The sequence below is a fragment of the Parasteatoda tepidariorum genome, chromosome X2 (genome assembly GCF_043381705.1).
Source record: "Parasteatoda tepidariorum isolate YZ-2023 chromosome X2, CAS_Ptep_4.0, whole genome shotgun sequence".
NCBI lineage: Eukaryota > Metazoa > Arthropoda > Arachnida > Araneae > Theridiidae > Parasteatoda > Parasteatoda tepidariorum.
The window spans coordinates 43452499-43466008 of record NC_092215.1 but is presented as its reverse complement, the minus strand read 5'-3'; the positions used below and the strand labels follow the sequence as shown (position 1 = coordinate 43466008).

Sequence of the window (13510 nt, the reverse complement as noted above, 5' to 3'; positions counted from 1 at the left end):
GGAGGGCATTGCTTGATGAGTGGTGTAATATTCCCCAAGATCAGATTGATAATTTGATACTCAGCATGCCTAGGCGTTGTACGGCCTGTATTGCATCGTCCGGGAGACATACTCCGTATTAACCATCATACTAACCATGTTATACTGTTTTTTGTAAATAGGTTCTTTTTTGAAATTTGCTCCAGGGAGTAAAAATCGCAATTTTTATTAATTATGTCAAACATATCGGAATCTTTTTTGCTCTTTACCTTTTGTTTAATACATAGACTTTACAAATAAGTCAAATTTGTTTGGCTTCTGTCTCTTTCTGTGCCTGAACTTCATTATCCTTAATTTATGGACATGAGTGTACATTAAGATTACATTAACTTTAAGAAATTTTGTAAAGAATTAAACAGTAGCAATAAAATATAAAGAAACTATAAAATATAAAGAGATGAAAGAAAAATGCAATAAAACATAAAGAAATAAAAGAGCAATAAAATATAAGGAAATGAAAGAAAAATTATCTTTTTTACATTGATTAGGAAAAACATAATCACCCATATAGAATAAAAGGAAAAATTATCATTAATATTTTTCTATTCTGCCCACCTCATCAAACGAAGCGGATGCATATCTAGGATGAATTTTTGTCCATCTAAGTAGCGTCTTCTTATTACAAATTTATTCCTGCCCATTCTTTCTCAATAATGTTAAACTGTTTTTCTGGTTGTGAAAATTTTCTGCTACAGTAAAGAATGGGTTGATTCTATTTATTCATCCCCTTCTGCGCCCTAATTCCCCCAATACCTTTATCAGACGTATCAGTTTGAATAACAAAAACATTTGAATAGTCTGAAGAACAGGTTTTTCAGTTAATCTACGTTTCAATTCCGAAAACAATTTTTCTAATTCTTAATTTCATTCTAAGCTTCTTTTTTAGTTTTCCATTTTAGCACCCTAGTGAAAAGTTGGACGATAATACATAATTCTTAATCTAACGAGCCTGTTATTCCTAGAAATTGACGGAACTCAGTTTTATCTTTGGGTGGTGGGAATCTATTAACACTTGTATTTTTTGTTTCCGCCGGCATACGAAAACCAACCATAAGTCCATGATATTTCACGCTATTTTACGCGCATTGGTATTTTGATGGTTTTATTTTTAGTTTAGCCTCCATGGTCCTTTTTAAAATAATATCAATATACTTCAAATGATTCAGTTATCGGAAAAAATCTAAATATAGCAAGCAAAAATTTTCGCATTCTTTTAAAAGTAAAGCCATACATTTATAAAATTTGAAAAGCGTGGTTATTAGTCCAAAAGATATTACCAAAGGTAAATAACAATCAAATATAACATAAAAAGTTGGGAACTGGTCCGCGGGACTTGTCAATAATCCTTAATTAAGTCAGTTATGGTTATGAATTTTGCTGAGGCCACTAATTCAACTCTCTCTCCTCAATATTAGCAAAATGGAAATATTTTGTTAGAGTAATCGAGTTCTATTTCCTGTAATCGATGCAAGGACGCGGATCGCTACCAGGGGCCTCGACTGAAATCATAGGAGATGCATAGTCAGATTCTCCTATTTCGATGTTTATTAACTCTACGTTACGCTATTTGTTTTATATACGATATTACTATTTCAGTCTGTCTGGGCGATGTCTTTCGGTTGGTTTTCTCATTAATTCTACATCGTGCTCGATTCAATTATTTATAGTCGGGACATTAAAAGAAACCGTCTTTGAAAACTGTCAGAAAATTTGTGCTATAGAGAGTTTACTATCTCTATTGATTTCCTCAAAATCGTAAATATTAGGATTAGCTACTGGATAGGAAATTTCCAAATTTGGATCATTCGTTTTTCAATCCAAATTATCCCTGATTAATAAATTTAATTATTCGACACACCTATGATATGGCTTTAATCCTTTTTTCTGATGGAATCATGATCTTTCAAATTTTTATAAATGTAGTTAGTGTTCAAAAGTTGGCTCTCTATAATTCCAGGACCTATCCAATTTAATTTATTGATAATTTATTCGGTTTAGCCTCATCTCGGGGCTTAAGACCTTCATGCAACTGAAGCAAAATGTGATTAAACTACTGGTTTCCACTCGCTTTATTCAAAAAATGTCTGATTCCTGAATCATCTGCAGCGTTAAGAACGTTACTTGTCACGTGACAAGCACGATAGTTTGACTTCGAAGACTAAGTTCAGTAGAACCATTTCTGACCAATCATAAGGCAGATATTCTTTGTCTAATGGCGGTGTAGTAGAGAAATCATGGGAAGGGGATAGGAAGATATAAACTTGGTAATATGTTACAAACACTTCATGACAATTTGAAATTTACAGTCCATAACAATACCCAAGTAGCACCAAATATTAGATAACATCAGAAAACCAAACAAAAATCTAATGTTATCTTGCACAACTTTCGAATATTAGAAAGGTACAAAAAGTCGCGGTTTTCTCAGCTTTATATAATGTTAGATTCTATACAAACTAATATTTAGCATTCGCCGTTTATTTTTTATTGGTTTTGATGCTATATAATATTAGATTTTAGATTTTCTGTTTATCCTGGTTCGCTTTTTATTTTTGGAGTAAGCAAAAGGACGACTCGAATGGTTGTAGAATAATTCAGCGATATAATTTTACTTAATTTTCCATACTGTTGTGAAGCAGTAGAATATAGAATAAAAGTTTTAAGCTGAAGTAAGATGGTTATCCGTCGTAGAAACTTATTACTTTCGGCAGGTCACGTGTGCTATACTCTTTCTCCGACAATTAAAAACTTCATACGCATTTTCTCAACTGTGAATTAGAGGAGAATTTTCGACTATGGCTTTCAAATTACCTTCAGCTCGCAAATTTCCGTTCTTATTTTAAATATTTGTGTCTGTAATCATCTAAAATATTACTTTTACTCCTAAAATATTTAAAGTATTAACAACATTTTCTTAAAAAACATTTTTTAAAACGGAATTGAATAGTAAGTTTGATATAGAATAATTATTTTAAATAATTTTGAATTTTAATCCATTTTTAAGATTCTCTTTATTAAACGTTTTAAGTTACTTTGATAAAGTATTGAAAATTATGATGAAAGATCTTTTTAACATTCGTCTTAAATAATAACTTGCAATTCCTAATATTTTTACAATTTTAAAATACTTATGCATCAAAAAACACATACATTTAACCAGATTGGAAAACGTAAGTCCGCATCAAGAACTGTAATGAGATAATACAATTTCAATTACCTAGTAGAAAATTATGATTAATAAATAAATAGTGATAATTTATTTTTGGAGGTAATAAATTACAAACAACGAACATAAATTAAAAGAGACTACTGATGAAGATCGAATCATAGTTTCGAATTTGAATCCGGAAATTACTTTATATATGCCATTAAATAATTCGAAATCTTTGCCTCTCTTAATCAAAAATTAATATAAATAGTTCTATAGAACTTAGCCTTTGAAGTCAAATTATCGTGCTGGTCACGTGACAAGAAACGCTACAGTTGAATCAGAAAACAGACAGGAACGGACAAATCGTGCGGATACCAGTAGTTCGATTGTTGCAAAGAGTCTAAATGCGTATTCGGTTACGACTGTTTTCTCTTCTTTTGAATCAGGCTCGAATAAAAGTGCTCTTAAATTCATTCCGCGAACTAACTCGACAGGATTGATTTGTGTGTCACAGCACGCAAAGATATCGCTGCAAATAAGTTCTTCCCCCAGCTATCTCCGTTTTCAGTACATAAAACCTTCAATCACCGCTAAACCGAACAGGATTTGATTCGGGATATCTCACAGAACCATGGATGTATACAACTTTAATCCCAAACTTCTCAAAAAAAGGCAGATTCAATATTGCTAGTGAAACATCTTCCTAAATCACATTTAATTTCTTTTGGAAATCCGAAGCTATTAAAAGAGCATCAATAACTAATTTTATATCTATGATTGGCAGTGGCTTTTGAATATTTTGAAACAGTCAAAGAGGAAAACAAAGATATCGTTATAACGTAAAATTTTCTGTCCACACTGATAAATACATAAAAACATAGAAAAGTTCCAAATTCTCTGAAAACAATAAGATAAATAAAAATATTTCAAAATGGGGAAATCATTTATAATACAAGGCGTTCTAAATTATAATGACAGTTTTCAAATATGTATAAGTTAGGGTTAAAAAAAATCCTGATGCAAATTTATGTGCCAGAAATTAATTTTCCTCCCAGAGCCCCTGATCACAATTTAAAAAGTTCTCGACAGATGGCGCTGTGAATATTAAAACTTTAAATCAAAGACAAATTAGTTGAAAAATCATATCTTAATATGTAACATTGCTCACATGGGTATTTCGAAAGCATAGCAGTGTGATTTTTATTCATTGAAAGATTTCAAGAAATTTTTATGTAATTATCAATTATTTTTCTTTGATTTACACATTCCCTACCTGAACCGCCACCTAAATATTTTTGAACTGAAATCAGGAACTCTAAGAATTGATGTCCTCTTACATTATAAATTTTTAAAAACCGCCAATTCAATTTAGGACATCCTGTAATACTATAGGTTAAACTAATCTATTATAGACAAAAATATGTAAAATAAAACCGATGCATATAGAATTAAGTCCTTTTTCTTGAAAAAATTCTTAACATTTAAATAAAAGAAGTCATATTTTTTTTGTTCCAACCATAATGAAATGCCTCTTACCTATAATTAACATTGCTATAGACATTAAAGGGATTCCACCAACACAGCACAGCCATCCTACTGTTGCAAAAATATCAGAAAAAAATAAAGTATGAACTCTTCAGTGATTAAAATGAACCAAATAAATGAAATCAAATGCAAACACACACGCATTGTAACAAACACATTTTTACTTTCACAAAAAGTCCGCGAAGTACAAACTATCTAGATAAATAAGCATCGAATGAAAAATCTAAAAAAACACATTTGAAATATTTGCAAAACTGCATTCAATGATACTAAACTCTACTACGATACTAAACTCTACTCTACTGCGTTAATTTCAAAAAGGGGGTCTCATTTTTTGCTGCAGACTTTAATTCTTCAAAAAAAAGTACCTCAATTTAATCTTTTTTTTTTTTTATTATTACTATTATTTTGGTTCACACATGGCCCAATTACCACGGTGACTCCCACGAAGTTGGGCCGAGTTTGGGAGTGAGGGATAAGTTTGGTGTCATTGAAAAGGTTTATTATTTAAATTATTAGGCATGACTATTTTTTTCTCTCTTAGTTCGGATACGTATTTCTTGGCATAGCTTCATTTAAAACGATTTTTACTCCATTTTTATTTTGAGATTATAGCACCGTATCTTGTTATGTTAGGCCAACTTCTGTTTTCGCTAACAGAAAAGATCAATTGAGTGATCGGAAGTCATTCTATTGAAAATCGCACAGTGTGAGGAGGTCGTTGCTCGCCCAAACTACATGACGCCTAAAACGATAGAGTCACGCCGTTATCTACGAGCAATTAAGTTCCAAAATGGCTGGATCACGCTGAGTGTTAACAAGTATAAATTTTGTAAAAAATATTAAAAAGAGTGATGCCTCTGTAATCATTGCAATCTAGTTTATCGCCCTTTTTCTGTATAATAAATCTCATTTTTCAATCATTTGTCATTTTCTCCATTCTCTTAATCATTCTGAATGGCTATTCGGAATCATTATTTAAATTCTGGTTAGTTAATTGTCTCCATCAACCATGTCAGTTGAAATGGGAAAAATATTCCTTAAAACCTGAGTGCTACTTAAGAAAAATTATTAAAATTGTTACCATTTTTATCCTTGCAATTCATTCACCCGGTTGTAAATTTTTAACCCTTTGACGCAGAATTTTTATTAAACATATTTCTCGTACTTTTATTCCTTATTTTGTATTAATTTAGGTTAAAATAAGTGAAAAGTTAAAATAAGTTAGGTTAAAATAAGTGAAAAGACTTACAAACAGTCTATAGATTATTTTGTCAAATTTTCAGTTATCATTTTCTTTATTACTTTCTGAAACAATCTTGGTCAAAAGGAAAGCAATTTTCTTTTTCTTGGAGGTTGTTTCGGAAATCCATCGTTTGTTATCATAATAAATTTTGTTTGCTCTAGTGTAGTATTCTAACATTCTGTGTCCCACAACGTAATTCAACTTTTCGTTTTCCTTCAAACGGTCTAAATCCTCAGTCATAATTTTCATGTTCAGCATTTATAACAATGATATATTTATAGCCCCAACCTTTAAGACCTGTAGGAGAAATATTTTAAGGAGAACCTGGGGGATCTGAAAAGAGAACTAGGAATCATCTAAGAAGACCCCGGGTGACCAGGTTCTTCTTAGATTGGTTAATTCCCTCTGACCTGTCCAGCTTGGGAAACCCTATCCATAACCACCTAGCCAGGATCTACTAGATGCTTATGCCCTGTCAGATGCTAAGTTACCTAAACTAAGGCATCTGTTTAAAAATGTCAAAACTATTGACAAAGATTTATATAGTAAAGATGGTGATCAAGGAACACCTTTTATATACATTTAGACCACATTTAAATGCAATGATATGTATTTAAAAATATCAAAATTCAGTATCATTGAGGCGAATATTAACATTTTGTGTACGCATTGTTGTTAAGAAGTGGTGCCGATTAACAAAATGTGTAATACTGTTTTGAATTTCATTCATGTCTAGTGTAATTTTTAGTATAAGTCATCTTTAGTGTAAGTTTTGACCCATTCAGGTGGTAGAAGATAATAATTTTCTTAATGATGGTAGTTTAAAACTTTTACTCGCGGTCACTAAAAGATTTAAGATGTTCCTAATTCATGATTCTAATGTTCCTAATGCATTTCAAAAGGCCATGATTTCTATCTGGGAATATTTATTTTCTATTAAAAAGAAAGAAATACAAATAGATTTGCATTCATTACAAATCTTCGATATCACAATAGATAAATTATATTATAGTCGTAATTTATGATTATCTATAATAACCATTACTTCTAATGATTATTACGTGTACTCATGAAAACTTGTAAAGATACATTATAAATACCCATTAATCATAATTACTTCTTACTATATTTTAAGATTGCGTGTACTCATGATTATAAGCAAATTAGTATGTGTAATCCTTACTTGATTAGAAACGCATAAATACTAAAGGTTCACGAAATAATTATTGAAAATAATAATTTGGAAATGCTTACAAGTGGAAAATACAATGGCAATAACTCTCAGTACAAATTCAAATACATTTGAAGAGGATGTCCACGCTAACTTCAATCTTAATATTGGAAATAAGTACATGGATGGTTTTTTATCTGAAAGACCTGGATCTGAAAGAAAAAAAATTATTCAACAGTTAATATGACAACATTTCAACCACTTTGAAATGAATACATTTTATTTGTCATTGTAAAGGACTTGGGATCGATCCCCGATCACAAGTTCCGAATCTAGAAGCGTAGTTTGAGCACAACTCAAAAATCACTCCTCGCAAATGTTTTGTTGAAATTGTTAGTAGTCCAGCCCTCAGGGCCCAATTCGGAAAAAAATTACCAGCAAAGGTTTATTTTTCTTTTCACCGCTTTGGTGATATGACTAATCTCAGTTTTCCCTTTAAGGAAGGTAAGCATCAGTTCATGGATCCTAAAACGTCACCTAAAATAGCATTTTTTTTTTAAATTATTTTTTTAAGGATTTTTCGTTTACCGTGTTTAGTACTAAGTTGACCTTTTTCTTATAATTATATTGAAAAGTTTTCTTCAGGGTGATTCGACGTTAAGATTTATTTTCTTGGGGTGAATATTTATTATTTTTCAGTTCGATAACAAAAACGTTATTCAAAAATTTCATTAAAAAAGTCATAACGCAAGGTTTTTAACGAAAAAAACTAAGTCATACCCTTTGAGTCTCTAAATTAAAATATTACGGAATCATCATTGCAAAGCAATGAAATTATTTATTAATTTATTTAGATTATATTCTTTTATTTTTACCACTTGCCTTCCGTACTTTTCTCGATTTTTCTAAAAAAAAATGTTTTTAACGAAAGAGAGAGACATGAAGGAATATATTTAATGTAACACATTTCAGTTGGCCATTTATATCGTATACGATAAATGTTAAGACTGTTGGCACCTCGTATAAGAACTTAAATGTCTACGGGGAGGAAATAAAGTGGAGGAAACTTATAAAGTCCCTGGTGGTCAGTAAAAATCTCTGGGAAATTCGGAGAGTTGGTTGATTTTACTGAAGGGGCGAAGGTTTTTGAATGGCTGATAGGGACCCCGCCATTAATTCCCCCTTTGAATCTAATATTATTGAATCGAATGATAAGTAATACAGAAATAGTTTTTCTGTAAAAAAAAGTCGAAACAATCTTTCGAAACCGAAACTAATAACTATANAAAAATCTCTGGGAAATTCGGAGAGTTGGTTGATTTTACTGAAGGGGCGAAGGTTTTTGAATGGCTGATGGGGGCCCCGCCGTTAATTCCCCCTTTGAATCTAATATTATTGAATCGAATGATAAGTAATACAGAAATGGTTTTTCTGTAAAAAAAAGTCGAAACAATCCTTCGAAACCGAAACTAATAACTATAGTTCTTAATTTTTTTTCTGAATTTAATTGTCCTTCAACTAAAAATCAATGACGGTATTGCATTAAATGGATGATTTTCGATCCAAACTAGCTCCTTAATGCAATTAAATGAACTGTTTAGTTATAAAAATTTGGCGAGAAACATCACTTTACGTTTAATGGGAAACGCATAATAAAAATTCAGTTCAAGACAATGTTTGGAACGCTAAAAGGCGACGTCATAATCAACGTCATCACTATTCTTGTCCATTGCTCTCTGTTGTATGATGGGTGAATGTGGTCCACCTTATGAACAGGTATCTCTGGCAGTGTGGCGCAGGTGATAATGCTAGCCTTTGTGACTTGGGCTTACAGGTGACCACCGCACCGAGTAACGTTAAATGAGCAACAGTTCCGACATCTTCCGGGGCAAAAAGCGAAAAGTTCAGTATCTGCCATTAAAAAAATGTGTCAAAAATACACTTTAAAATTTCCACATTCTTTACTTTAAGCACAATGTTTAATGCAGAGTTGAGCCGGGTTAGAATCCCAGCGAAGGCTGGTCCGTATGGATTCTGCACCCGGCTCGCACCGACCACAGTGCTGACGCAAAATATCCTCAATAGTAGACGCATCATGGGTTAGAGTCTCTTTGCCGTTAGGCTAACCTTGGATGGTTTTCGTGGTTTTCCTCACCATGTAACGCAAATGCGAGTTCGTTCCATCAAAATTTCCACCACGAAGGCATCTTTCTCCCAATACTTGATCTAGGTGTTTCCTTGCCTTCAAAATTACAAGACTACGGAGTTGAACATTAGTAGTCGTAAACCCAAAATTGGGTCGGCTGTGCAACGACGGTTATAAAATAAAAGGAAATGTGTAATGCAGTTTTGAGTTCCGTATAGCCTCAAACTTTTAAAAAATTTAATTGGTTTGAAAATCAAGGCGGAAACTAACCTGCTCCCATGACTATCCACAAGGTGAAAACATCCCTAGTGTTACAATAGATCGAGTGTTGTGCTTTTTACCCCACCTGTAGCCCCTTTCGATGGCCAATACCAGCAAACATATTTTGAGATAGTACGGATAGAACACATTTTAAGTTAACATTGCGGGAGGCAGCGTATACATTGAAAAGTGCTTTCACTTTGCTTGTTACGCGCTGAATCTTAGTACACGTGCTCTGCTAAATCGGAATATGTTACTCTCTGTAAGTTGTTTTTCTGATGTAACATCTCGTACTAAGCAGTTCACCGTATTAATTACGTATTCGGACAATTCTTCTCCTTTCTATATTCTTCGATTTGAAGCCCATCTAGTCTCAGATCGATGGAAACCAGCTTGTCAGGGAAGTAAAGGCGGCTTATGTGCAATACTGACTGCATTTCCTGGTCTCAAAATTGGGGAGCTTTAACCTTCGTAAACATTCCTCTTCCCTTTGGCTCACAATGAATGTTGCGGNTTTGAATTTTTAGAAAAAATTCATTGTAAAAACTTTTGCAATATCATAATAATTTATTTATGTTATGTTCATCTACAAAACATGTAGAATGTGATAACACACTTCAAAATTCTGAGGTATTCATTTTTACCAAAATAAATGCATATCTCAAACCACATGTGCTTTATTTATCATTATTCTAATATTTTGAATTGGAGTTGTATTAGAAAAGCTGTTATTCTTTCGACAAAGGAAATAACGTTTTTCAATTAATAATATACTACTTTTACAACTGTTGTAAACATTTAACGATAACTGTTAAGTTTTGGATATCTTTAGTCTCTTCGAAAAATGACGCCAAATGAAGAAAAGCCACCATTTTAATAAAATGGTTCGAATTTTTTTAATGTTTGAAAAACACAGAATTATCTAGGGTCATAAATTACGAATTATTAATTTGCTTACATGATTTACACCAAGATAAGCTTGGAGTAGATCATCGAAACAAATTAGAAAAAAAAATTTAAAAAAGTTTGAGTAAATATTTAAATTATTTCTCGGTTCTAAAGACTCTTTCCTGCAAGACAAAATTATAACTTTGCCACGATAATAAGACACTGTTTTCTAAAGAAGAGAAACACTTGAAAAAAATTAATTGTGTAAATAAAGTGGGGGTATAAAGACGCTTTTTGGAGCACTTTGCTTCGATTGAAGACCGGTAGCTACTACAGTAGTTTGAGATTAAGATTTTTTTTTTTAATTTGAAAATTTAATCTAAGATATAATACTTTAACAGCTAACTATTCTCTTAAGGAAAACTTTTGAGAATTGCAATTTTATGAAACGCAGATAACAAAAAAGGGTGGTTTGTTTGAAGACTACTGAAAAAGTCACCGAGTGTTTGGTAATACAAGCAACATGTATACACTATCTTTTATTTTGGAACTAATATTTATGAAATGAAGCAAGACTTGGAGTGAAAGAGGAACAAAAGAAATTTTTCATTTTAGAATGCTATGAAGAAAGATATGGATAATGATTAATTCAGTGTAAACCCATGGTTTACGATCCTTATAATTTTCACATTTGGGTACTGTGCGCCATGCTGCATGTGTTATAAATTGGATTGGTGGCAATAGCGAATTCAAAGCGTGATATTTTATTTTATAACCGTCGTTGCGAGCAGCCGACCCAATTTAGGGTTTACAACTACTAATGTTCAACTCTGTAGCGCTGTAAATTTGAACCCAATCCAAAATACAAGGGAACTCCTGGATGAAGTAGTAGGAGAAGTTTGCTTCGTGAAGGACTTTTTGATGGAACTAACCAGCATTTGCTTTGAATGGAGAGGAAAACAACGAAAGTCTACCACGATTAGCCTGGCGGTAAGAGAACTCTAACCCATGATTCGTCTACCACCGAGGATATTTTACGTTAGCACTGTGATTGGTGCGAGCCGGGGGTGGAATTCAGACCCGGTTCACTTTTTTGGAAGGCGAACCTAAGCCACCATAGCTCATGACAATACATAGCATGGGAGCCGCGATGACTCAGGGGATAGAGCGTTCGCCTTCCAATGAGACGAACCGGGTTCGAATCCCAGTCTATATGAATTCCGCATCCGTCTTGCACAGACCACAGTGCTGACGTGAAATATCCTCAGTGGTAGGCGGATCATGAGTTAGAATCCCCTTGACGTCAGGCTAACCGTGGAAGGTTCTCGTGGTCTTCCTCTCTTCCTCTCCATGTAACTCAAATGCGGGTTAGCTCCATCAAAAAGTCCTCCACGAAGGCAAATTACTCACGATACTTGGTCCAGGTGTTCCCTTGTCTTATGGATTGTGTTCAAAGTTACAAGGCTACGGAGTTGAACATTAATAGTCGTAAACCCACAAAAATTGGGTCGGCTGTTCAACGACGGTTATAAATTATACATTACGTAGCGTGGGAAATAATTTTTTTTTGTAGAAAATAGTTTTCTATTATTTTTTTTATTATTATTATAAGTTACACTTTTGATGTATTTCGACTTTTGTTGCACCTTTGAGCTGAATTTTATTTAAGTAAAAAAGTCTCTTTTCATACACGATAACCTTACCCAATGGGCATAAGTTCATACTGTGGTTTCAGACGAGATAATGTTGGTGCAAATTAATGCTTAGTTTTCTTTCTTAGCTTAATCTTAACTTATTCTTATCTTAAACTAAATGCAGAGCAATTCCACTTGTGACAAAATAACATTTTTAATGAATGAATTATAAAAATCAAAGTAAATTGTTTGATAAAAATAATGAACGATTTATGTCGATTATGTCATTTAAATTTAAATATTAATTAAAAAGAGAACTAACTTTGTTTTTAAATATTATAACTCATTTGATTAATTATTTTATTTATTTAAGTTAGACAAGTAATATTTTTGTCAATCATACCAAAGGTGTTCAAAAAAATATTCCATCGGTTGGGGGGTAAGGGGTAATCAAGAAAAATATTCTTTAAAACATTTCAAAAATTGTATTTAATTGGTTTTTTATAACTGTGTGCGAGTCGAAAATTTTCCAAAAGATTTCAATATCTTATTTAATATTATTAAGATAGAAAATTTTGATACAAAACTTTGAATTTCAGCATTTAAATTTTAAAAAAATAAAATATCGCATAAAATTTATGGTTTCTTTAAATGAAATATATAGTATGTAAAGAAAGTATCTCTTTTACTTCATATAATTTTTTTTTCGAACAATACCATTTAAAAATAAGTTCATCGCAGCATAAGCTTTGAAAATACGGACAAATGAGCCTTTTTTGAAGTGTAATATTTTGAAAAATAAAAAAGAATTTTTAATAAAAAAATAATTTTTATCCATTTTAACAAGTAAAATTTTCTCTCATTTTTTTAATTATTGAAAGCTTAGATTACGATGAATTTTTGATTTCCTTTAAGTATACATAATTAGTTCCATTACACGCTACTTTTGCTTTAAGTACTTGCATGCATGGTACGTAACGTGACCAGAAAAAATAAAAAATTTATAATTTGCAATCTTTTCTAGCGATTCCATGATTTTTATTAAGGTCTCCTTATTTTAAAGCTCGGTAATTATAAAACCTACAGTCGCTAGCCAAATTATTTGACGCGCTAAAGATTCTATGTAAAATCTTAATTATCATGTAATACTATACAGCTTTATTGTTTTTGCACGACTGAAACCATTTTGCACTTGTTAACGTTCGTGTATTAATTGGTTAACATTATAATGCAATACGTTAAAAATAGATACAAATAGGATGTAGGGTAAACCAACCAGTGAAGGGACACTACCCAGTGAAGGAACATTTCATATATATTGATTAAAAATAAGAATTTGAAAGTTTTTCTTTAGATTGATTGGTAACAATAGCTTACTGCCAAACAATAGGAAGTCATCTAGCAATGTTTTGGATTACCTGGTCAAATA

General features: G+C 32.1%; 1 protein-coding gene across 1 annotated transcript in view; it reads right to left on the bottom strand.

Moving 5' to 3' along the window:
• Window positions 1-13510, bottom strand: part of LOC107446036 (uncharacterized) — a gene marked incomplete in the record, with an annotated part of 24492 nt that overhangs the window by 3814 nt on the left and 7168 nt on the right. The window contains 2 exon segments of the mRNA XM_071188241.1: window positions 4727-4786; window positions 7236-7364. Coding sequence (XP_071044342.1) covers window positions 4727-4786; window positions 7236-7364 — 189 coding nt within the window.